Raw genomic sequence first — 27,148 nt, 5'->3', positions numbered from 1 at the left:
CGATCGAAAACCAAACCGAGGTTTGTCACCTCTGTACAAGGTTGGAGAATTTCTCCGCGAAAATTAACCGATACTTCACTGGTGGGCAACTTTTGCAAGTTTTGATGGCTGCCAAACATGATAAGCTGTTTTTTTTTGGCGTTGACCTTCAGTGAATTTGCTCTGAACCAGACGTCTAAATCAGACAGGGCTGTCTCTAAGCGATTTTTCAGAGCCGGAAGGGCGGACTTTTTCCGCTGACGAGCACTTGGTTGTTGTCAGCGTACTGAGTGACGTCTGAAGATGCTGCGAAGAGGCTAAGATCATTAGAAAAAAGACAGTAGAGAAGAGGTCCGAGAGAAGGTCCTTGAAAAACGCCAACTTGATTTGGAAGTGATTTCGAAACGTGTTTCACACAGGCCTTGTCAGTGAAGCTGACTTTTTGGGTATGACCAGAAAGGTAGGGAGCGAACCAGTCGGTGTTGACACCGTACTGGCTTAGTTTTAGTAATTCGTATTCGTTTCGGGCTACACTGAGGTAAAAAATTGTTAAAAACCAAATATTTCGGCTTTATTGAGTAGCCTTGTTCACTGGTTAACCAGTGAACAAGGCTACTCAATAAAGCCGAAATATTTGGTTTTTAACAATTTTTTACCTCAGTGTAGCCCGAAACGAATACGAATTACTATCATTTACCTGAGGAAGATTAGAAATGACACTTCTTCAATACCTGGCTTAGTTTTGTCAAGAGAATAGAATGGTCGATTACGTCAAAACACTTCGAGAGATCAATTAAACAAAGTAATGAGATTTCGCCCTGGTCGGAAGCTGAAAGGATGCGATCGGTGACTGAGATCAGCGCCGTCTCTGTTGAATGTCGGGGACGAAAACCGTGCTGGGTAGGAGAAAGGTGGTTTCTAGACAGGTATTTTGGCAAGGACAGGAACAATGGATATAGGTCGAAAATTGGATGGGATGGAAGGGTCGCCTGAGTGACGTCTGAATGTGGCATACGTCGAATCGCGATTCTGGCCTGACATGGTCTCGACAAACAGGTTACAGGTCAAGGGTTATGAGTGGCAGGGCCATGAAATTTTCAGGAAATGTGTAGAATTGATAATCGACGGAAATTTACGTTTTTGTTTCAGGTATAAGACGAAAACTTTCCTTTTATTACGAACAGTTTGCTTTAAAGTGCACAGCAACGCGTAGGAAATACAAATCCGATCAGAGGCCTGTTTCACTAACAAATAAAGTGTGTAATTACAAAGAAAAAACTTGAGTTTAAAAGAAATAATTACCAACATTTGAAATTTGGATTTCACGAAACCTTCGGGCATGAATTTTGAGTTATAAATTTACCAACTTTTTTACAAGAAAAAAGTTTGTAAGAAACATCGAAATCGCAAACTTTCGGTTTCACGAAGACCAAAAACTTGAAATAAAACGTTGTACTTACAAACCTGAAATTCCAGTGGCCCTTACGTTTGGAATTTTATTACTTTTTGTGCAATGATGCAAAGCAATCAATTATTTAAAACAAATATGATATGCTGAGTCATTATATGCTCTTTTTCACTTAGCACATTCCCTACGAACCAGCTACGAGCAATAAATAAATATCGTCATGTTTTGTCATTCGCGCGCCATAACTGCATTCAACAGTCTTCTGCTGTCAAATGTTTTACGTGTTATTTTCTTTCAATAATAAGATATTGTGAACTATCATTTATACCATTCAGAAACAGCATCATTATTTTTAATTTATTCCTGCAATTTTTGACATGAACACTAGACATAGTTTGATAAAAAGAAGCAATGTCTGTAACATGTTATAGTTCTTGATTAAAAACAATTTTACTGTTTACAAGTTTATTTACCAACTCTTTTTATCGGAGGTGCCGCTGGTGATGAAGTTTAGTGAAATCCGATTTTACATAGTTTGCAAAAATACTTATGAATTGTAAAGTTCAAACACTTGTAATCGCAAGTTTTTAGTGAAACAGGCCTCAGTTTTTGGAATTTGGAGGGGCTTCTTTGAGTGTATGCACTTCCCGCAGCGTCGCCTTTCTGGATCCGCAGTGCCTGACCCATGTTTTTATATTAGTTTGTTGCCCCCTCACATTGCCCTACTAGGCGATTACAAAAATCGAAAATACAAACCTCCAGCCTCAATGCTACCTAGCACAAAATTTTGCGCTGAACCTGAGTCCTTTTTTAGCATTTTTAGCATTCGGCATAGGTCGAATCAGGTCTGGTCAGGTCAACCGGTAAGTGTTACGCCAGCTAGCCAAAGTAGGTGTTAACCACCAGTTACAGCTTCATAGTTCGTAACATGTTGCATTGGCACCAAAATTACTTCTCAAATGTTCAAATGGGTTCTAGATTCGACAAAATTGACATAATCTCCAAAAAATGACCTAAAGGAGTCTAAGGTTAATGCTCTTGACCTGACCTTTGAGTGCCCTTTGGCACCAATTATAAAGCATGGGACTACCATCATTTCACATGTTGGCACGTTTATAAGACACAACAAAGTCTGAAAACGCATAAATAATGTGGCATACCGAAGGTCACGTGACCGAAGGTCAACTTTTGACCTTTCGACCTTTCGAGGTCAACATACGTATGTTTCGATGCGGATCGACGAGAGGATCACGATGGTGCTATTAGTTTGTTCCTAGCTGGGATACCTTGAAAGTTATTCGAGAAAAACTTCATATATATGCATAGTGCCGCTATTTTGACTTCCTTTTAGCTCCTGTGACGTCATCTTTGACCTGACCTGAAAATGACCTCAGTAAAAATTATAGACCTTATCCGTGTGTACCCTTTACCGTTTACCGCTTGTCGCTATCTTGCTTTATTCTCGAGATCTCGCTGTCGCTCCCGCTCGTAATAATGGACATGTCATAAAAATGACCTGACCTGAGGTCAACGCAGGGCGATAACCACTTTTTTATTATCGCATATGAATGACAATCGATAAGGCTTTAATCGTCATCAGACAAAATTGCAACTTTCAGTGGGGAAAATATCAAGGTCACTCTTCGAAAAATAGGACAAAAGGTCACGTGACCAAACTTTTCAAAAATTGAAAATCCGAGATAGCCAAAATGTTTGTTGGTTGAATGTGAGTTGAATCATATGGAGTTTTATCGTAAAAAACTAATAGTTTCTGAGTTATAGGCCGCCAAACATAGGGCTGCAGCGCGAACTCCAAGAATTGCCCGAGGCTTTATCTCGGAAACCGTTGTTCGAAGAAAAAAAATCCTTGCCACAGCTGGCTTCCCCGCCCATCACAACCCAGTAGACCAATTTTAAGCAAAAAATAAAATATGAGGGTGCAGGGCACTTGTCGATTTGTCGTGGAACGCCCCATACGTCGAATCGCGATTCTGGCCTGACATGGTCTCGACAAACAGGTTACAGGTCAAGGGTAATGAGTGGCAGGGCCATGAAATTTTCAGGAAATGTGTAGAATTGATTATCTCGAAATTACTTAAAGTTTTGCCCCGATGGACCACTTTTTACACGAATTTTAGCGAAAAATGAGGGGTGGGTCTATCCGACCCCCTAATAAGTGCGAGGGTTTATCTCTCCCAAACACCGGAAACAAACAGCTTCTCTCATTCAATAGCTCTGCGATATTCTTATTTGACCGAAACAAAGTTTCTTCTAAAACAATGAACACGCTTACCCGAAAGAATAGTCATGCCTCTCCGTGTTAAGCGTTTGATTGATTGAGGGGACGACCCACCGAAACGCTTCCTTTTCCAAGGGATGAACTTTGTCCCTTTGGGGTCCGGGTGTCTGTCGGCGTTCGATTATAAGTTCGATGTCTGACCTCCTCGTCTTAGGCGAATCTGAAATGTTCTCAGTAGACCGAAAGAATCTCTAAAAAGTTAATTGTTTTCAAAACGGGCTTCGCTGAGGAAAACTAAATATTTTAACCAAATATTTCGGCTTTATTGATCAGCCTTGTTCACTGGTTTGAAGTCAGCGAACTCAGCGAAGCCCGTTTTGAAAACAATTCACTTTTTAGAGATTTATTAACCTTAGGAAAAGAATAATGACGCTTCGGCAACAGACCGAAAGAACTCAACCCAAGATACTCTCAGACGCCGACGGGGCCCTCAAGAGTCCACGGTGTGGGACCTATGTAATCGGAGTTGCCGATGGCTGGCCGTCTACTGATGTGTATGGTCCTCAGACGCCGGTGGGGCCCTCAGAATCACTGGTGTATATGTAGAGCCGACCCAGGGCCGCCGGTATGGGACCTTAAGAGGTACTGGCGTGGGACCCTCAAATGTATCGGTGTGTGGCCCTCAGAGGCACTGGTGCAGGAACCACAAAGGAGCCGGTGGTGTGGACCCTCAGAGGTGCTGGTGTGAGGCCGTCACATGGACGCCGTTGTGGTGATCTTTCAGACAATGGTGTGGCGCTGAGCCCACAACCAACCCTCACAGATGACTGTGTGTGGGGCCCTTGGAGCTGTTGATGCGAATGCTTAATAACCCAGTAGGGCCTCTCAGAGAACGGCAAAGGGCCCTCAGAGGCCGGTAACTGGCCATATGATGCCAACAACGGGTCTTCACAGGCCGGCAAGTGAGGGCCGGCACTATCTTCAGGAGCCCTGTGGAGTCCTTAGAGATCGGCATGGGACTCTCGCGTATTTACAAATTGCAACCGAGCTCCGCCGTAGGGTATTTTATTTCCGCCGTAGTGTATTTCACTTGGGGTATTTTCTACCATTCATCTGCCTGAGCTTGGGATAATTACAATTTGTCGGCGACGTTCAAAAATGATGCACCTTTTTTCGCAGTATAGGTTATCGCATGTGCATATTTTTGCCTTTTTGGTTGCGCTTTTTCTTCGCCCGTATAGGGGGAGGCATTGAACGGACCCCATCGGTTTTTCGTGAGTAACTCGCGTAAAAACCGTCCGATCGCGACGAAACTTTCAATACTCCCGATTTTATCAATTTTACACCTACCCTGAAAATTTCATGACCCTGACCCAAATGAACTTGACCTGTGACCTAATGTTTGGCCCGAATCGCGATTCGGCGTATGTCGGCTCGCATTTGCCGCGCGTTTGCAGTCTTTACGTGGATTTAAGCGTTGAAACATGTGATATGATGCTGGTCCTATGCATTAGGGTGGGTGTCAAGGTCACCTGAAGGTCAGGTCAGCTCAATGACCTTTGATGACCTCGGTTCACTTTTTCGAGTTGTACATGTTTCTAGGCTATTTTTTGGAGCTGATTTCGAATTTAGCAACCATTTGAACATTACAGGGGGTGTAACGAAATTATCCGGACACCTTTCTTCCCGCTGTAATTAAAAAGCAAAACATTCTGGTACTTTTTCTTTTAACTGAGCATGTAGCCACCTTTCATAAAAAACAGTGGCGAATGTTCTGGAGCATTTCAGCCACTGGATTCTCCAGCACACTGGCTTTGATGCGGACCAACGCCGTCTAAACCTGTGCCTGCGGTTGGGCGGTGCTTGTGGCGGGCGTCTCTTCAGTCACCTGCTGAACAAGAGCCCACAGGTTTTCGATTGAATTGGGATCGCGACTTTTTCAAAGTCATAAGCGTTAGCCCAGAATGATTGAAGGTTCTATCGGCATCACTTCCCGTTCTTTTAGGGACTTTTAAGTAGCGCGCCGCCCCGCATAAAGACAGGCATCAGTGCGCGTTCAGAAACCGAGCCCTCCTATACCGTCTGGTTGAGCGCCTCCAACCATTCATTGGCCAGTATGTTGCTCCGGTAATACTTGACGTTGATGGCGTCTGACACTATGTCCTATTGGAGCATCGCTAGGCAGCTGAACATGCTCCATGCAGTTCTGGATATTGTCCGGATGTCTGACGGCGGCGAAGGCCAGCAAGTTCGAGCGGCTGGCCGCCCATACATGGCCGATTTGATGGTTCAAAGGACAGGTCGAACGGCTACCCAATACCCATCCAACCAGACCACCTCACCTTACCTTTCTTCAACCAGTGGACGCGATCTGGCGTGAGGCGAAAGGCGGTGAACTGGTTGTTTTCCCGTCAGTTTCGTTGTCTTTTTCAGTTTGTAGGGCACTAGAACCAAGTTAAAGGGCGGGTAGCGGTAAACCATGATATGGGATCTATTACAGGGTGACACAAAAAAGCGGTCATCACCAAAATTCGAATAACTTCGGAAGTTTTATTCAGATCATCACCAAACTTTGGCCACTTTAGGTCACACCTATGTAGCAGACATCCACCAAGTTTCAAGTCTTCACTACGAATACTTTTAGTACAGTGTGTGTTTTACGGACGCTCCACAATGTGCTCCAGGTGAGCGCCCCGGCGCTGCAGGGCGTAGGCACACCTGCATCCGGCGGGCAAAGTTGCCGATAACCCGATAAGAATAACGTTTCAGGGGTAGCACACCCCCTGAGTACTGTCTCTACAGGCCATTGCACTCTGTAAAGTGCACAGCCATCGGGTTATCGACAACTTTGCCCGCCGGATGCAAGTGTGCCTACGCCCTGCAGCGCCGTGGCGCTCACCTGGAGCACATTGTGGAGCGTCAGTAAAACACACACTGTACTAAAAGTATTCGTAGTGAAGACTTGAAACTTGGTGGATGTATGCTACATAGGTGTGACCTTAAGGGGCCGAAGCTTGGTGATGATCTGAATAAAACTTCCGAAGTTATTCGAAATTTGGTGATGACCGTTTTTTGTGTCACCCTGTGTCTGACTTGGTAAGAATTCGAGTCAATTTGCGGATTGATTGGTGCCGTTTCCTTGCCGCTATCTTGATGACACTCCTCACCACTTGACAAAGGGCGGCTTTTGTGGTCGCGACCGGGCTGAGTCTGCCACCGAAGTCCCAGCTTATTACGCCTCAGGCAGATGTGCAATTGGCTGCTGCTGGCAGACCAGCTTCTGGCTCATGACGCCGTAGATGCCGCCATGCAATTTTACCACGAAAGGAGAGATTGTATCCCTTTCTCGCAACTGCCTTGGACGAAAACTACTATGTGGACCCGTCTGTGAATCGACTCCTACTCAGAGCAACAGTAGTCACATGACAAGGTCAGGTCACTGCTGAGTTGAAAACCGACCGATAACAGAGGCACTTATTCATCCAATATTCCCACTTCTAGCGTCAGAAAGGATTAGGAAACTGTGCATACAGATATGGCGAAAAAAATAGATGTCCGGATAATTTCGTTACACCCTGTACTGAAGTAGTTTTGGTGCCTTCGTAACACGTTACGAAGCTGTCAGAGAGAAAAAATAGCGTTCTGCCCCTCCAACTTTTGCTTATTTGTAGAACTCCGTTGCTTAGCAAACCACTATGTTGTTCGCATTGAGGAGCTTTGAAATGTCTGTGTAATTCAAAATGTTAGTTCGGTAATTAAAAGAATTGATTCAGTGTTGCACATAATCTAACTTAACAATCGAGCATTGCAGGTTTGACGGCTTTTTGCCCCACCACCTTCCCTGGAAAAGCTCCACCCTTGCCCATGGGGCAAAACATAAGGGACAAAAACACAAAACAAGACAGATAAAAAATAAAACTAAATCAACTCACTACCTAATGAAGTTCAGTCTGGAGCAAAAATATAGGTAATAGGTATCTATGTCAAATTAGAATGAAAGATTAAAATCAGCCTGACGGCTGACCAGGCCTTACGGTCTGACCTGCTCCTAACCGCCTTACTTCACCTAACTTAACCCAATTCAACCTAAGCTACCACAACACCTGCAGAGGTACCTTCCTGAAAAAATGACGCCCAGGGAGGTGTCCAACTTATTACGGAGCGAGCGAAGCGAGCGGAGTCTCATACTGAATTAAGGGAAAATCCTGAGTATGAGTGGCCGGCCGTGGGGACGCTCTTCAAAAGCTAATATCTTAGGAACGGGACATCCGATTGACAAGCGGTCTTCTTTACTGAATGTCACTTGGACGTAAAAGTTCTGTGGTGTGATGGCCACCATGCGTTCTTGCCAACCACCGCACGTGGCGCGTGGTAAAGTTGGACATTTTTTAAGAACCCCAAAATTGCAACCTCAATAACGGCACAACGGTTGGGCCGATTGAATTGAAACTCGGTACACAGTTAGGTCTCCATCAGATAATTCATCTGCATGTGTTCAGGTTGGGGTGCTACAGCACCTGCGCACGTGCAGGGGGCGCTCTCAGATCTCGAGAACGGCTGGGCCGATTGCGCTCAAATTTGGTACACGGTTGGGGACCAGTTAGTAGGGTGCCGTGCAAAAGTCAGTTTGGACCCCGCTTGCACGTGCGCACGTGCAGTGTGCCGCTTCCAGATCTCGAGAACGGCTAGGCCGATTGCGCTGAAATTTGGCACATCGCTAAAGACCGGTTAGTAGGGTGCAGTGCACAAGTTAGTTGGAGGTACCCCCTCGCAATTTCGCACGTGCAAGGCCCGTCCTCTCGCTCGCTCCGTTGGTTGCCCAAAAGGCGTTTTACTGGTTTTGGAATATTACCATGATTGCTTGTCAAAAAGTGTGTCATCATGCTCTTGTTTGACAAGTGATGTATAATAAATGAGACATTCAAAAATGGTCTCCTGACTGTTGAGTGATCAGAATATTCAAATAATCAGGGTACAATGCTGTGCATCTGGCATCATAGTGCACACTAATCATATTGTTTTTGTGTAGGCCCTCTGCACATTATTGTGTACACTGCTATGTGCACCTTAAGGAAAAAAGTGACTGGTGGTACATGACAAAGGGTTGTGCAACTGTGAAGTTCATGCCCTTGGTCTTGCTGGTGCCAAATGCCTATAGCTATAGCAGGATCAGTGAGGGTTGTAGACATGCTACATACACTGTGCATTGAAGCTATTGGCACAAAGTTCATCCATAATTACTATGCTTAACACCTAATGTAAGAAGCAACATAAATGCCCAGATGATACAGCAACAGCTCTCTGGTCAACATCACACAAATTTATTGACATACTTTGCAGGTACATATTTACATTCACAGCAAATACTTTCGATTTGATTCAAAAACTAGGTGCTAGCAAGCTTGCATTTTTGTAGGTACAACAATGACCATATATTAAATCATAAAAAACCTTCTCATGGCATTAATCACATACCTTTTTACCGAACAAGTACCTATCTACCATGCGATGATTCTAAATTTTGTCCGCAACCCCCCTATATCTCAACTGACACATTGAAATTGAAATACCCAACAAAACCTAGAACTGTACATAAGAAGAATGCAATACTACGAGAACTATGAAGTTCTGAAGCTATTCTCACATGCCAGAATGTTGAAACTCTACTTTTGTCGTCCATTTCCACGTTTGATTGAGCCATCATATAGAACTGTTTTCGCTCTTCAGTCATAAGCTTTTGCACAAATCTTGAATTTTACACATCATCTTGAACCATACTCCAGTCTTTCCAACAGGGTACTATGGAACATAAAAGCAATTTTGATTTGTTACAACAGCTTCAGATCATGATAGGCTTGAAGTTTGTTACACCATTTGCCAGACAAACCTCTACAAAATGTGTATCATTTCCAAACTAAGCAAATGATTATATCACTATATCAGTATTTGCAGTTTCCACACAATGTTTCATTCAATTTTTATATCAAGAAACTCAAACAATCCACAAATTGTTGTTGAAACACTCCCACTTCTGACTTCAAAGAGTTCGCAGCAAATAACAATACAAGTTCAGAGGCAAACAAACATTGCGCCAGATTTCGTATGAAACGCGCCAGCATCCTGAAGTTCCTACCACAGACGGTAGTTCAACCGCGGCAGCCGTAGTGCGAAAACCCCTGCCCACCTTACCCCACGGCGGAGCTCGGTTGCAATTTGTAAATACGCGCGCGCTCTGACTTCGGCCAAGAAAAATGCGTCAGCTGATCATTGTCATTTCTGCCACTTGCGTGTGGTGAAATGGGGTCATAACTTAAGAGACGGCTTTTTCATATCAATTATTTTACATAAAATCATATTTCAAACCATAAATAATGTTCGACAGCCAAATAAAAGAAACAATACCAATACAGGCTTACAGTTTAAGGCTCGACATTGTGTTGTCTACGATTAGACAGCTGATAGCTCATTCCCGTACGTCGTAACTCTATAATGACCTTTGCTTATTGTCACATGTGCGCCGCATTCGCGATTGTTGCCGACGCCTGTTTGCAGGTCAGCCCACTACAGTTGTTATACATATCGAAAAACCGATAAACTTTTAGGCGAAAAAGGCACTATTCCAGGCCCATTTTTGATTTTTTTTTGCGATATTAGGTAAAAACAGAAGCTTCTTATCCTAGGAAAAATAAAATGGGAAATCTTTCAAAGGTGGCACACTACCTTTAAAAGAAAGCACAGATCTCATATCTTTACAATTCGGGCATATTTCCTTTAAAATTGTCATGACCTCGAGATGACCTCAGGTCAACCGAATTTGAAAAAACTGGGATGCATATGATGCCACTTGGTGACCTAAGCATATCCGACAAGTTTGAATCAAATCGATGAAGAACTCTAGTTCCCATTAACAAAATAGTGCACTTCTAGTGCCATTTTGACTATGTACCGGTTTTTGTGACCTTGTGACTTGACCTCAGATCACTGAAATCTAAATTTCCCAGGTCATGTGTCAAATAGATGCCCCAAGTTGTGTCTGAAATTTGGTAGCGCTACGTGCCATAACACCCACGCTATCAACGAATAACTCCGTCATTCAGTTGCGGCTAAACTATAAGTCCAATTTTCCCCTGACCTTGTACCGGTTTTTGTGACCTGGTGACCTGACCTGAAAAGACTGGGACTTGAAATTTTCAGGATAGGTGCGGAAAGGTTGCCCCAGAGGGTATGTCAAATTTGGCGGCGTTACGCGTTGCCGTTTTTACGTTATTTGCGAAAAACCTTGGGGGGGAGGGGGCGAGGGTTAATATACCGGGTGATCATTTTTGAATGATACAAAAAGGAAGTCGCCACGTGCAAAGATAGGAAAAGATATTTTGATTTCACGTGCTGGTTTACATGAGGGACATTTGGACATTTTGTTTTTTATCAACATTGTCCAAGTCCGTCCTAAGGTACGGTAAATATCATCCGTTTTATAGCATACCCTTTTTGGACATCTTAGTGTAACGATGCAATATCTCAGCTGGATGGCTTTGCAACACAACAAATTTTAGTTCATGGCGCATGTGCAAAGGCAATAGCACGGTTATACGGGCTTCCTGGAACCTGCAAAGGATCTTGGAGTGCACGGAGACACTAAGAATAACAAAAATTCCGAAGTGGACATTGTTGATGGAAGTGCGTTCGAGTGCACTGGTTTGGCGGACCCGGGGACGGTACGGCCTTCTAGAGAATGTTGTAACCTGTCGTTTGGCCGGCTTTGTGTGACTAATTCACGCGTCTCCGACACTCTTTTCAACAAGAGTGTGCTTCTCCACACATGTTTTTGGAGAAATAAACAAATAAACAAATAAACATCCGCTCCTGTCATTGAGTTCCCGTGTCCCAAAGCTGGCAAGCCTGCAGCTTGCGAATAAGCGAGCACGACCGCCCGTCTTACAGCCCGGACTTCTCGTGACTGTACTTGAGTGTCTGGCCTCACCTAATGACAGGTGTGGTCAGATGTGAGCCGAAGACAATTGCACATCTACATAATAGTGGTAGAAGGAGACTTTACCCGGAGCATGGGACGGCGATAATCAGCAGAAAATGGTCAGAAAAACCCGGCATGGAGCGGAGCTCAGCTGGTCGGCGGTCCGCGAGGGAGCATACTTTGGGCACCTCCTCTAAGCTGGCTATTGACATTAATGACTGACTGTGTGTTCCAGATAAAATGTCCCACCGTACGTGTTCGATGGGTGTGTTTGGTTTAACTATCCAGCTTAACACATGGCTGATATTAACAAATGTTTTTGTATCATTCAAAAATGATCACCCGGTATTTCGACTTGCACCTTCATCAGAATATGAGAACAATTCAACTAATAAACACAAACGTGTTCGGTCTTTTAGAGGAATGCATTTAGTTATTTGTTGGCTCCACCGATAACCTCATAACACAAATTAGAGCAGCTGTTTGTTTTCAGCGTTTGAGAGCTAAAGCCTCGCACTTATTGGGGGTCGGATTGACCCACCCATCAGCCTTTCACAAATGACTCGCGTAAAAAGTGGCTTATCGTGACAAAACTATTGGTATTCCCAAAATAATCAATTTGACACTTTCGCTGAAAATTCTATGACCCTAGCCTCGCTAGCCTCTATGACCTTTGAACCTGTGGCCGATGTCTACCCATCGACAAGTTGTTTTAATCTGTTGAGATTGTCACTACAGATAGCCGATTGACTAACGCTTGTTTTTCTCCATAGGACATTGCATGAGTACTAAAATACAGAAACCAGTGATTCAAGGTCAGCGCATCAAGACCAGAAAAAGAGGTGAGGGCTATTTTCATACATTTTATATTTCCCTTTTAAATTGTGCATATTGCTTGAAACTGCTGATATGAAGAGGAAGGGGTATCACATGTTCTCTCTATTTGAATTGATCGTTTTAGTTACATGGAATAATTTGGAATATTGTAATTTGCAAATTAACTATTGCCTCGTATCTTTCTTGTCATTATCAATTATTTTATACAAGTTGTGTTTATTGCTGGTTATGGTTTGTTGGTGGCGCGTTGTTACCGCATGCCCTGCTGTGCCGTCCTGTTCCATGCGACTGGCCAGATGAGAAGGTTAAGCACGACCCGGTGGCCTTCCGGGACAGCCTGCTGCGCGGCTTCGCCGAGTCCGGCGACGACCTAGACGCTCTCAGCAAGTACCTGGACACGGCCGGAAACAAGCTCGACTACAAACACTATGGCGAAACGCTGTTCGACGTGCTCATCGCGGGCGGCATTCTCGGTGGGTGAGCGGCTGGGCGGGCGGACCGGCCGAGAAGGCGCTGGGCGGGCGGACCGGCTGAGAAGGCGCTGGGCGGGCCGACCGGCTGAGAAGGCGCTGGGCGGGCCGACCGGCTGAGAAGGCGCTGGGCGGGCGGACCGGCTGAGAAGGCGCCGCCGCGCCGTGGCCCGTCCCAACGCCTGAATAGTGCACATCTAATAACAATGGGCTGGAAATTTCAACTTTGCATGCCCCTCAATCGAAAAATTGTCCATAGTTAATCAATCATAGTACTTGAGTCAATTGTCCTCGTTTTGGTGATTAAATAGCTTCTTTAAGTGCGCATACACAATGTTAGACCCGCGCTTCGGAGGTCTGGCAGGGTACAGCAAGATTACTTTGCTAATAAAGTTTAGTTCACTAAAGGATTTTTATAGCCCAGATGACGTCACGTAATATAGTAGCGATATGGTAGCTATTTGTGAAGACATAAATGACTTGCGTGAGACATTCATAATACAAGCTATTTTTATGCTATGATAAGGTAAACACATGGATGAAGGATTCCTGGATAGGACACTCCCTATTCCCCAACACTAGCGCCGGCGACCAAGCGGCCGCCCTGGTGGCGGAGCGCCGAAACATCGGTGGCGAGTGCACTGGCGGCCGCCGCATCGGCATGCGTGCTAAAAACGCGGTAAGGGAAAGCGAAATTAGCGAGCTTTAGTTCATAAGACACGATTTCAGACTTCTTAAACATATTTTTAGTTTTTTTTTTCTAATAATTATTATGGCTCCATTTAGTCACTATCACATACGGACAGGGGCGTAGCCAGGATTTCCTCTAGGAGGGGCCAAACTTTACAGGGGCCCAAGGTAAACGCCCTCAAAATCCAAAAAGTCATCGGATTTCATCCACTATTTTTTGATGAGGGCCCAAATAAATAAATAAAAATTATTTAAAAAAAAATAAATGTTAGAACTGAGAGAACCGAAGGGCCCCTGCGAACACAATGGAAAGGGGCTCCGAGGGGCCCAGTGGCAAAACTTAAGGCCCGAAGGGCCCTTTTACAACCAATGAAGAGGGCCCAGAGGGGCCCTAGCGGCAAGGTCTCAGGCTTGAAGGGCTCCTGCGAACTCAATGGAGGGCCCCGAGGGGCCCAGTGGCAGGGTCTCAGGCCGAAATGGCCCTTCTACAACCAATGGAAAGGGCACAGAGGGGCCCCAGTGGCAAGGTCTTAACTTCGGTTGACGGGGCCCCTGATAACTTGACGAGGGCACTCTAAGCAACAGAAAAACCCTCTGAATACACGACAGGGCCCCTTGAGCGCATGGAGGGGCCCCTGATCGCTTCACGGGGCCCTCTAAGCCACAGAAAGGCTCTCTGAGCACACGACAGGGCCCTTAAGTGCATGATGAGGCCCCTGAGCAAGCATGACGGGTCCTCTGATCTACAGGAAAACTCTGAGCATATTAAGGACCCCAAGTGGCCCCTGAACGCCTGACAGGGCCAGGCGCGTAGCCAGGATTTTCCTCAGGGGGGCCAATCAGACCGAAAGGGGTCCATGTGAGCGAAGGGGCCAACATTTTGTTAATTTCATGACGTAGTTATTTGCTTAACTACCTTAAAATTACGAAGGGCCCCTGCGAACCCAATGGAGAGGGCCCCGAGGGGCCCAGTGGCAAAGCCTCAGGCTGGAAGGGCCCTTTTATAACCAATGAAGAGAGCCCAGAGGGCCCTAGCGGCAAGGTCTCAGGCCCGAAAGGCCCCCGCGAACCCAGTGGAGTGCCCCGAGGGGCCCTTACGCTACTTTTATTGTGCCCCTTACCGTACGAAAGGCCCCCATCGCGGTGACACCGGGATGGGGGCACTTTTGGGCTCCAGGGGGGGGGGGGGGTCATGGCCCCTATGGCCCCCCCCCTTGGCTACGCCCCTGCATACGGAACCATTAGAGACGAATCACGATCCGCCCATAGCACGCAATGCTAAATGGCGCCTACGCCCTCGGCGTCGTGCGTGGTCGGAAAATCGGCGGATTGTCCCATCCAGGAATACCTAATCCATGGTAAACACGTGCCACACTCTCGTATTTGGCCTTAAAAGATGTCCGTGAAGTTAGCCAACATCCAACACAACAGAATTTGCAGCGTTGAACTATAGGGTAAGGATGGGGTAATTTGAACATGTGGGGCAATTTGAACATAGTGTGAATAACACAAAATTACGGAAAATCCATAAGTGGCATGACAATAAGACCAATGAGAGAAATTATCGTAACTAAAAGGGCTACCATATGAACGGGGTTTAAAGTTTCAGGAAATGAAGATGCTGACGCGCAGTGTGAAAAATCAATTTCGCAAGGATAAAGGCCTAACAACACGTCGTTGCAACTTCATTGCAGCGCAAAATCTTGCATTGCTAGCGCCTGATACGCAACGGCTTTTGTTGTACAATGACCTAATCAGTGCCTTCAATCCAAGAAATTCGCTTTTGAACCCTGTTTTCAAAAATGGCAAAATAACTTTTAGCGTGGGGTAGCGTGTGAATAGCTTTAGTGAATAAGCGTGCGAATAACTTTAGGTAATTTGAACATAGTGTGATAATTTCAATGAAGACAGGGAAAGCTCCGAAAAAAACAACGCTCCCAGCTTTTTTGTCAATATTTTCGACCCAAAGCAGTAGCAGATAAGTGATTCCAGTTTTAGAAAATTTACGTCTAATATCCGTCTAATGTCCGGCATTTTCATTGATTTTCCGTCCAAAATGTTAAAGTCAACTATTTGTCCAAATATGTCCGAAAATTATGAAGATATCAACATTCAAAACCGTCATTTATATTGCTTATCGTGTAATTTTGCCAGCCGAAAAGTGTTCATTATATTGAGAGCTTAACAAGCTTTCCATTCGCCAATCAATGCTACTCACGATTACTTGACAAAAATGCTTGTGGCAGGCCATCGTCCAATGCTGTCCAGACTACTATACCCTTGTACAATCAATTCCGAATTGGACATTATAAAGAATAGGATTTCCGAATGTCCAGGGCCCAATCTTACCAATGCCGTGAATAGGATTTGGCAGCACTGGCCGGAGTTTACGGCACTGATATCAAAGATGTCCTTTTTATTTACCTCCAGGTAATCTTGTCCAATGATTTTGATAGCATGAATGATTATGAATGTCGCCAGAACGAATGAATAAGTGAATGTGGAATAGTTCTGAATGTTACCAAATGCCGTGAATGCGCATTCACGGCATTTGGTAAGATTGGGCCCAGGTTCCGATTGGCACCACTATAACAGATTAAGTAAGGTTTGGTAGAGTTTTTATTGAGCGAAGATGATAGACGTTCTGTTAATTGAAGAGAGGCGAATTGTCAACTGAACGGTGTGCAGCGTGCAGATATTGATAATTATTGATATTGATATTTATATTGATATTTCAGAGCAGATATTGATATTTCCTTCATTCCTTTAGGAGATATAGCACTTCAAAAATCACTCTGCAGAGTGACCTCGTCAAAATGCCCGGGGCTATATCTCCTAAACCGCTGACCGTAGGGGTCTGGCGTTGTCACCATTGACTTCAGGGCATAAGAGAACCCTGTAGACAAGATTTCATCAAAATCAAAAATGGTCGGGTGTAAATCTGATAAAATTTTGGTCGATCTATCGTGGAATGCCCCTGTAATGACCCTGGCCGATTGCAATTTTACGTTTAGTTTACAATTCTACCTTTAAGTCCCTTTTCTGCACCTTGACATAAAAACTGGCATTACTGCCAGAGGCGCGCTGATTGGCGGTGGGAGCCAGCGGGGTGGGGCGGCCGCGCTGGGATGGGCCGGGACACTCTGGCTCTCCGTAGCCGGGGATGCGCCGTAACGTGTGCCGACCCATAATGCGGCCGGCTCGGCTCGGCGGCTCTGATGTTGACGTGCCGCCGTGGCCGAGTGCTGCCGGGACGGGCGGCCACACAGCCTTTGTAGTTGTCGGCTCCATTATGGGCGCCGGCTGCAGCGGGCGGACGAGTGACGGGTGTCGTGTGTTGCAGCGCCTGGCGGCTCGCTGCTCCAGGAGGCCGACGAGGGCAAACCGTACCGCACCGAGCTATGCGTGTTCGAGTCGGACAGCGAGCTGGCGGCGCTCACCAAGTGGGCACAGGTTAGTCGGCTGCGCCCGCCTCTCGACACTGGCGCACTTCCCAGCTTAAACCTAGCTGTTGCATAATGCATATGTAGTACGAGACTCGTATGTACAGTCTTTCTCAACCCGCACCCCGTTGGGGTCTGCCGAGCAACTGCTGGGGGGGGGGGGGGCAATTTGCCCCCCCCCTCCCTAAGATCTCGAGAACCACGCAACATAGCGACAAGCGACAAACGGTGTTGGATATCCCCAACAGGGAATGTTCGTCAAACACATATTTTGCTATTTGAGGTCACTGATACCAGGTCAGGTCAGAGGTCAGGTCACTGAGGGTCACAATATGAAAATATCATGTGAATTCAGGGCTGCGGAGTCGATGAATTTTCGGCGACTCCGACTCCGACTCCGACTCCGGCTTTCAAAAACCAGCTCCGACTCCGACTCCGGGCAGAATTGTCGACTCCGACCGACTCCAACTCCCGACTCCGACTCCGCAGACCTAGCAGGGCTGCGGAATCGACAGATTTTCGGTGACTCCGACTCCGACTCCGGCTCGGGTTTCTAAAATCGACTCCGACTCCGACTCCGACTCCGGTCACAACTGTCGACTCCGACCGACTCCGACTCCGACTCCGACTCCGACTCCGCAGCCCTGCATGTGATGCATGTTTTATGGTCCATTTTATATGCCAAATACGATTATGTGGGTCAGGCAGCCTTTGAGGTCAGTTTAGATTATGTTCTGGTAAAGGTCAGGTGAAATTAGATCAAATTTCAAAGTTGATATTTTGCATAAAATGGGTATCGATTCGATGCAGCTCATCACGGGGAGTTCAATGGTGGTCTTTGTTTTGCGCTACGTGGTCTAGAATTGCTAAAAATTGAGTTAAAAATTTGACGTCATTAATTTTGAACAGTTTTTTTTTTGCTATAACTTGGCCAAAAAGGAGGTATCAATCTAAAATTTGGTATGTATATAGAAGAGTGCAGCGATTATCACATTTATTCCGTTTTTTTTTTTCAAAATTCGGAAAATTTTTGTTTTTTTTTTGCGTTTTTCTAAAAAAAAAAATCATTTTTTAATTTTTGGGGGTCAAAATCCCGAAATTTTAAATATCCGAGATAACAGTTTTGTAGCGCCGCCTTTTGTCTACATAACCATTTAAAGAACTTTGAAATTGTTTGGTAACTGTAGCTTTTGTGAGCGCTTCAAGATTTCATGTTTTTTTTTTGCTCGAAAATGACCTCAGTTTGACCTCAATAACTCCTGACCTAAGATGACCTAAGACTTGAAATTTTGTGTGGAGGTGTCAAATTGATGCCCGGGAAGGTACTGAAAATTTGGCGGCACTGCGCGCCGCCGTTTTCTTGCTATTTAGGAAACACCACGGGGGGGGGGGGGCAAATTACCCTCCCCCCAGCGGGGCGAGGGTTAAAAGTACCGCGCAAAGTAACGGTGGATCCATCAAGCCTGACCGAGGAATGGCCTGCTATAATTTGAAAGTCACTGAACCAATTGACCTGGGGAATGGACGTGGATGTCAATTGCTTCGGTGACTCAAGTCAAATTTAGCAGGCCCTTCCTCGGTCAGGCTTGACGGATCCGCCGTTACTTTGTGCGGTACTTTTAAGACAGACTGTACACTGCATATGGATGTAGTTGCTGCTATGTAGCTGGGTGATGTGTGTTCGGACCCCGTTAGCTAGTGTTGTGTTTGACTGGCGTCTGACGGGCGCCGCTGCCGGCCGCTGCAGCGCTCCGTGTCCTGGGTGAACTAGTAGTGCAGCGAAACAGGGCCGCTGGGCCGCGCAACTAGCCGCTAACAGTATTATACATTCACCTCTGTTCTTATAAAATATTTTCTTTCCTTTACTCTCATATATACCATGCGGACAGCACTATCAGCCCTCTCTTATTTTGCCCGTACGCGAGGTATGCGACATGTCTGGTGACGTTTGCTGTTCCCCTCGGCCGAAGGTCTTCACCAAGCTGATTCGACGCTACAAGTACCTAGAGAAAATGTTCAAGGAGGAGATCGGCAAGATCATCTCGTTCATGCACGGCTTCAGCGAGCAGAACCGGACGCGCCTGTCGCGCATGATGGTACTGTGGATATCTGATGGCCACCTGCCGCCCAGCGTGCTCCAACTGATGCTCAAGGTGAGCTGATACACACTACCACGCTCAGTTTTCAAATAGTTCATTTATGTATCAGTAAATGGATTGTGGTTACCTACAAATGATATAGATGATTCTTCATGACTCCGAGTGGAAGATATTTATAATGATGCATGGGTCTGCCGGGAAGATGAAAAATTATCAGGACGAGTGTGGTAATTAATCTTTTCACGAGGGACCTTCGGTCCAGGCGCGTAACCACGAGTCCGAAGTTACTGGAGACCACATGGAAGGCCGCGAAGACCAAATATTATATTTCAGGTGTGGGATGAGATACGTGGGGTGGATGGAAAATTGTTAAGAACAAAATCTATTTTTAAAAAGATCTTAACCCGGCACCGCCTGGGCTATTTCCGTACCCACGACAGCCGGGGGGGGGGGGTCGGATCCGACCCCCCCCCCCTGTTATCTCGAGAACCAATGGTCGTGTCGAGCCCCGCGAGGCGGCGTTCGAAAGGTCTCTACGAGACCTTCCCAAAGCACTATTAAGATTTTAAGATTGAGGTCAACTTTCGGGTCAAAGTCAGGTCAAAGGTCGAATTCTGGGGTTTTGCATGATTAGGGCTACGGACAGCGGAATCGATAGCTGCTGCTCGAAGCTCACCAAAAATGACCTCAAAGACCTAGCGAAGGTACCATGTGCGTATAGGGGTCATACTAAGTTCGGGTCAAGGTCAGGTCAGGTCACGAAAGGTCACGGTTTTCACTTTCTGCTACATGGGACTCATACTTTATCATGGGCTGGGCCTAGAATTTGGAACAGAATTATGGTACCTTTATTTCCTAGACTTTCTACGGTGCCAACTTCGAAATCCGTTATCAAAAACATCTCCAAAAGTTTCTTCCTGAGCCAGTATGGTTGATTCATTGAATACAGTGTTTCTCATCAATATATGTTCCATGTATATTAGTATGTACGTTTTATACACACAAAAAACATCTTTATTATCGAGTAGCTAGTTCTGTTACCCGTCCTTCCTTTTCGGTTACCCCTTTTCCATTGTGTGTATGTGATTTTTTGTGTTCTTTGTTTTTGTTTTTGTTTTTTGCTTGTTTTTTTTGCTTCTTTTGATATCGCCTGCCAGTCTCGTTATGTTGCCTTTATTGCTTTATTGCCTTACCTGTCCTAATTTCTACACCAGCCACTTCGGAACTGGCCTCTGGGGGCCGTCTGACAACAAGCCTTGCTTAGTTGGACGGCCCTACAGAGGCTCAGTAAATGACCCTGCCTGAATTTGACCAGAGATGTTACCTACAACAATCCACTATGTATGTATGACTGTATCCCCCTCAGTTGTCTTCCTCCCACTAACATTCCCCTGTGTGAGTGAGCATCAGTGGGCGTTTCAGGGATGTAGGAGGGCAGTCACTAACTGTTTGCAGTTGTGACTACTTTGCTTCTTTTATACCATCTATTAACAGCATGCTTACTCCTCTGATATTCGCCTTCTTTTGTTTTTTTCCTTACTCTTAGCAGGGAGTGCCGCGACTTGTCATATTAAGTTTTCTGGTGTTAACGTAAGGTTCTGTGTGTCGCTGGGATAGAGGGAGGGGGCACTCCTGGTCACCTGTTAATGGGTGGCGGTGTAGAAAAAAAAAAAAAATAAAAAAAAATAAAAAAAAAATGGGCGTGCGACACATGTTTTATGGCTTACTTTTCACGCCGAATCCGATGGTAATAGTTATATGTGACCCAAGTCACTGTGCTGGTGATAAGTGTGCATTGAAAGCATAAAAAATCGTTTATACCATACATAACTAAACGAGGGCCATGAAATAAGTCAATTTTTCAACTTTTTATTTTTGACATAAAAATGCACTTTTCTAGACGAGCTTTGTCCCAGGAATCTAGTGGTGCCATTTGTTTTCTCATGCGATGTTCAGAAGTGCCTCTAATTCACGAAAATGCTTTATGACGTCACCATGCCCTATGCATGTTGGATCTATTTTTTTACAATTTGGGGGTTTAAAATCAAGATAGAAAGTTGACATTTGGGACATCTTATGTTCTAATAGAGCTCTATAACATATATTCCGTTTTTTTTGGAAATTCTCAAATTTTTTAATTTTATTAGCTGTTTTCCAAAAAATATAGATTTTTGAATTCTTAGGGGTGAAAAACGCATTTTATGGAAAATCCGAGATAGCCATTTTAAAGAACTCGTTGAGCTGCGTCTATTCATGTTCTTAATTTGCAATTTGCTTTAAACCTTGATTTTTGGCGATTTTTTTAAACATTTACCACTTTTTGACTGAAAACGCCATGTAGTTACATCACTAAAAGACAGCAAACACCGGTCTTTTGGTCGGCGTTTTGAACATTCAAATCCTGAAGCCAAAACTACTAGAACTCACCGAAGAACTAAACCGTCACGATTTCGACGCCTGCCTCCTGGCCGAGACCTGACTGCGCCCTTCTACTCCAAATCGACCTCTCGTGATTCCCGGCTACTCTCAGCCGAGTTGACCGACCAGACGGCAGCGGCTACGGCGGGGTCGCCGTACGGTTAAAAACGGAAATGAAAACTGTGACCATCAAACCGAGCACATCCTCGCACCCCGGCAGGCTCTTGGAAACTCGGTGGATGTTGTTCAAGCTCGAACGAAATCGCCAGTTATAGGGAGATAATGAGCTTCCTTTTTTCTTTAATAAAATTTATTCGACATCCATGCCATTTTTACTGTGGTTTCTATAAAATATGAAAATTTCCTAGCACATTTTCGTCTGTGAAAAATGATTTCTATTTTTGCAAAAAAGAAGCAGTACTTGCAGTACTTGCAACACCCACCGAAATGCGTTGTCCTTCCCTATAAAAAAGTCGCAGTGTATGGCGCTTTTGTTTCAAACAGCGACGCTTGGGTTTTTGTTTATGTTACCGTTTATTTATGTTGTTAGCTTAGTTGTCAGTGTCGTGTGTAGGGCGTTGATTGTAGGTGCATAGTACCCTACAACCAACGTGTGTAGGTACTGTGGCCATTCAAATCAGATGGAACGCAGCTACGAAATTTATGTCATCCGGTACACATGTATTTCGACTCACTGGTATTCTAAGAAAGGTAATGTATTTGTATCAATATATGAAAAGAATCTTTTGACATACTGACTAATGAAATAACTTAAACCAAATTCTTCCGAAAATAAAGAGCAAGACTGTGCTCTCATTCGCTCCTTATTTAAAATGAGAACTGCTGCAACTAAATTATGTATTGTCCGGTACCTAATAATTAAAAGCATTCGTACACCTCCAAAAAACAAATGTATAAGAAAATCTTTTATTCACGAATCGACCATAAAGGCAGCAATCAATTAAAATAAAATTTTCAAATACTATTTAATTTTTACTCACCGAATTTTACTTAAACCTGCAAGTACTTGCTCACCCATCACTACCAAGCGCGGAGCGCTTGAGCTACTTCAACTTGGAAAAAACATGGTAATTTTGTGATTTCGGCAAAATGCAATGAATTTACATTACATTTATACATTTTCTACTAAAAAATGGTCCCAACTCCAATAAAGTGGGAAAAGTTCATAATCTCCCTTTAAAGGAAAAGGGCCACCTTCGTGAAATATGAAGATGTCGTTGTTTTTCATTTTGACATTATTATTTTTCATTTTCTTTTTAAAACTGGTGCCAGAAGTGCACAATTCGCGAAAAAGTATTTAAAACTATTTAACCCGCGCCGTGCTGGGGGGGGGGCGTTTTTACGCCCCCCCTCAGTTTTTTCGCGAATATCTCAAAAACGGCGGCGCGCAGCGCCGCCGTTTTTGGTACACGTGTTCCTACATCATTTCCGCACATGTTGTGAAAATTTCAGACCTAGGCCGTTCAAGGTCAGGTCACCAGGTCACGTCAAGTGACCTTACCTCAGAAAAAGTTCAAAGGCTCGCTATAGCTACACCGACTGAACGATCACTTTGAAACTTTCAGCGATTGATATGAGTAACAGTATGTATAAAATGTATATCTCGGATTTTTGATATCTGTGACCTAAGGTCAGGTCAATTTTGCGACCTCTCCATTATAAGTCAATGGGAGAAAATTGAAATGCGCCTCTTTTGGACGAATATCGTTCAAAACGCTCTCAAACATCGGTTCATAGGTAAACATGACACACTGAATAGGAAAAATGCACCTGTGACCCCTCTGTGTGCCCCTGAGGTCATCTCAGGTCATGAACGGTCGCCAGCAGTTTTTTGGCTATAACTTTTGATAGAGACGTGCTAGAGCGGTGAAAACACGTCAGATGTGTTCAGCTCGACGATACGGATCGACTGATATGCAACATGACCCTTTTCGGTCAGGTCATGACCTTGACCTGAGGTCAAATTTTCAAAATGACCTTTCAAGGTCAACAAATAGTTCATTCGACGCGTCTCGACGAGAGGAACACGATGCTGGCAAAAGTAATGTCATGGCGCTTATGAGTCAAAAGTTATTGACGAAAAAACGTTTTTCGTAAAAACGGCTATTTTTGGAGTTTTTGCCCTCTGGAGGCTAAACCGTTGACCTGAGGTCAAATCTGAGAACATTACTCAGAAAGGTCTGTAAAAGGGCTATCGAATGCGCTTTTCCGCGGCGCTGTAGCTCTATCGGTTCCCGAGATAGCCGTTGGCAGTTTCCAAAATGTTGAAATAGTCAACATTTTACCTTTGGTGACCTCTGGTGACCTGACCTTTGACCTGACCCAAAAAATGACCGAAGTGTTTTCGTCCTTATTTTTGACGCTCTTTCGATTGCCGCTTACCGCGTGTCGCTACGTGGCCCAGGAGCCGAGTTAGATGGGGGGGCGTGAAAACGCCCCCCCCGCAGCACTCGGCGGAAAGTTCAGGCCACCAGCACGGCGCGGGTTAACATATTGGTACTATGTTGATACTCTCTACGGCACCTACTGTATGATGGCATAGCGATGACGTCACACTCAAGCCAATCAGCGTTCAGAAGACAGACTCGTCGGATTGTGTCAGATAAGCTGATTGGTTAAAGCTGAGCTGGTTGGAGCTGATTGGTAAAAAACCAAAGCCTCGCCGCGGGTGGCTGTATTGTCGGATAAGAACGCATTCCTGGGATAAGGACGCATTCCTGGCGTATTTTTTTTAAATTGCCGATAACTACGAATGGAGGCCGAAATCGGCCGTAAGGAGGTAGACAGAGAGGTTTTCGGACACGGGCTACAAGATGGCTATCTCAGTTTCAATCCCCATGTTGAAGGTGGGCCTTTTCCTTTAATTGTATGCTCTGTGTACCGGCCGCCCCGACAGACCGATGCCGCTCTGCGAGCGGACTTTTCGGACCTCGAGACGCAGTTACAGCGTGTATTAATTGATTTTCCCAAGATTCCATTTATGATCTGTGGCGATTTAAACTGTGATATGCTGAAGGAGGAGAGTTTTCGTGCGCGTGTACACCTCAGTGACTTTTTATCGAATTATTCTCTTGAGCAGCTTGTAACAGTTCCAACGTACACTTCCGGCTCGTTGCTAGACGTCTGTATGGTTAAAAATAGAGAGCTTGTGCGTGATTGCTCTGCACCCTTTTGCCACTTCAGCCGACACAAACTTCTTCGTGTGTCTATCAACGTTCCGAAACAACGTACAAATCCTACAGTTGTTCAATCCCGCTCGATCAACCGTATAGATGTCGATGCCCTGAACTCTGACCTGATGTTTGCCGATTGGGAGGGCGTGTTTAGTGTCACGAACGTAAGTGACCAGTGGGATGCTTTCCTGACCGAATTTCTGCCGATTTTTGATGATCACGCACCTATAAAGAATATTACCATCCGTATTCCTACAGCACCACCAGTTACCCCCGCCACACTTAAAATCATGGATCAACGTCGTACCGCGTTACAGCAGTTCGGTAGAAAGTCGGAGGTTTACAAAGACTTAAACCGAACTGTCCGGGCCGCAGTGCGACGAGACCGACGCGGTGAACTTCACAGAGAGATTAGTGGGCGGGGTCCCAACAAGGTATGGAAAAGCATTAGGGCGGTTGTGGCTGGTAAGAAAGACGGACCTAGTGTTCAACCTGATGTATCGGCTGACGTTTTAAATTCTTTTTTCGTTTCTGTGGGTCCCCGCGTCGCTACAGAGATCCGTGACCAAAATCTAGTTGTTGAGCAAATTGGCCGTTTGCCGCGTGTCGTAACCGGTAGATTTAAGCCCAGACCTATCTCTCTCGGTGAACTCGGTCACACAGTTTTCAATATGCGCAATTCTGCCGCCTGTGCGTCTGATGGCGTCTGCATTCGCATGCTGAAAGCTGCTTTCCCATCTATCGGTCACGTTATCCTTCACATCATTAACACCTGCATCTCAAGGTCCGATATCCCCTTTCATTGGAAACACTCTATAGTTCACCCCATCTTCAAGTCTGGAAACCCATCTGATCCCACTAATGGGGATGTTCGCGCTATTTCATATGATTGGGCAATGGCCCAGGGCCCATTGCCCAATCATACCAATGCCATGAATGGGATGTGGCAGCACTGGCCGGAGTAACCGACGATAATACCAACCGTATTATTATTATTTACGTCCAGCTAATCGTATCGAATGAGTTTGATGGCATGAATGATTATGAATACTGCCTGAACGAATGAATAAATGAATGTGGAATAGTTATGAATGTTACCAAATGCCGTGAATGTGCATTCACGGCCTTTGGTAAGATTGGGCCCAGGTCAGGTCACAGAGGTCAGGTCACTGGGGGGTCACAATATGAAAGTGTCGTGTGATACATGTTTTATGGTCCATTTTACATGACAAATGCGATAATGTGGGTCAGCCAGCCTTTGGGGCCAGCTTACGCTACGTTCTGGTGAAGGTCAGGTCAAGGTCGGGTCAAATTAGGTCAAATTTCAAAGTTGATATTTTTGAATAAAATGGGTATTGATTCGATGCAGCTCATCACGGGGAGTCTAACGGTGGTCTTTGTTTTGCCCTACGCGTCATCAAAGGTCACCAAAGGTTTTTTTTTGCCAATAACTCCTTACAGGAACAAGATACAGCCGCGCGGATGGTATTATTGTGTTTAGCTCGTCAAGGCGCATCGAATGATATACATGATGACCTCGAGGTCACGTGACCTGAGGTCAACCTTTGACCTTGACCTTTCGAGGTCAGCATATACCTATGGTTCGATGCGGATTGACGAGAGGATCACAATGGTGCCCTTAGTTTGTTCCTAGCTTGACCAATTCGAAAGTTTTTCGAGAAAAACTCCATATCTAGCGCCGCCATTTTGACTTTTGACCCCTGTGACGTCATCTTTGACCTGACCGGAAAATGACCTTAGTAAAAAATTGTAGACCTTGTCCGTGCGTACCCGATGCCGTTTACTGCTTGTCGCTATCTTGCTTCGTTCTTGAGATCTCGTGGGGGGGGGCGGCCATCCGCCCCCCCCCGTCGGTTCTAAGTTGGCGCAGACCCCCGTCGGTGCGCGGGTTAAGCTCTTGCATGGGCAGGCGCGGATACAAGGGGGGGCCATGGGGGCCATGGCCCCCCCCTTAGCCGATTTTTTTTCAAAAATAAAATAAAAAGTTAAAAAGTTAAAAAGCTGAAAAGGGGGCCTCCTGAAAATAAAGTGGCCGAAATCCGATGAGTTTTTTTTTTTTAACCTACCCACTTAGTTATTTCTTAGAAGACTAGCTGAGAAGATTTCTTTGTTTAGAAGATTGGTAAAGCTTTTCATAACTTGGAGGTCTCTTATACTCACAGAGATGACCACTTTTACAGGGCCTCCTAACCTGCACAGAGGGCCTCCAAGCCTGCACAGATGTTGAGATGTTGCCTGAACAGCTAGATAAGCTCAATAGACGCAGTTTTTTTGGGGGGGGGGGGGCCAACAAGTGGGAAGATGGGGCCTCCAACAGGTGGGATTATGGGGGGGGGGCCTCCTGGTTTCTAATGGCCCCTCCCTTGGAGGTTTTCTGG

The 27,148-nt window shown here is 45.3% G+C and overlaps 1 protein-coding gene across 2 annotated transcripts in view; it reads left to right on the top strand.

Annotated features, from left to right (window-relative positions):
- Positions 1-27,148, top strand: part of LOC122386984 (protein krasavietz-like) — a 123,764-nt gene that overhangs the window by 13,083 nt on the left and 83,533 nt on the right. For both annotated transcript variants that reach the window (XM_043376761.1, XM_043376763.1), the window contains exons 2-5: positions 12,372-12,440; positions 12,732-12,908; positions 16,939-17,048; positions 19,009-19,191. In XM_043376761.1, the coding sequence (XP_043232696.1) occupies positions 12,380-12,440; positions 12,732-12,908; positions 16,939-17,048; positions 19,009-19,191 (531 nt within the window). In that variant the 5' untranslated portion in view covers positions 12,372-12,379. The remainder of the gene's footprint in view (positions 1-12,371; positions 12,441-12,731; positions 12,909-16,938; positions 17,049-19,008; positions 19,192-27,148) is intronic.

Source organism: Amphibalanus amphitrite, unplaced genomic scaffold (assembly GCF_019059575.1).
Source record: "Amphibalanus amphitrite isolate SeventyFive unplaced genomic scaffold, NRLGWU_Aamphi_draft 000269F_arrow, whole genome shotgun sequence".
Classification (NCBI taxonomy): domain Eukaryota; kingdom Metazoa; phylum Arthropoda; class Thecostraca; order Balanomorpha; family Balanidae; genus Amphibalanus; species Amphibalanus amphitrite.
The sequence above is the reverse complement of the archived record's forward strand: the minus strand, read 5'-3'. Positions and strand labels throughout refer to the sequence as shown.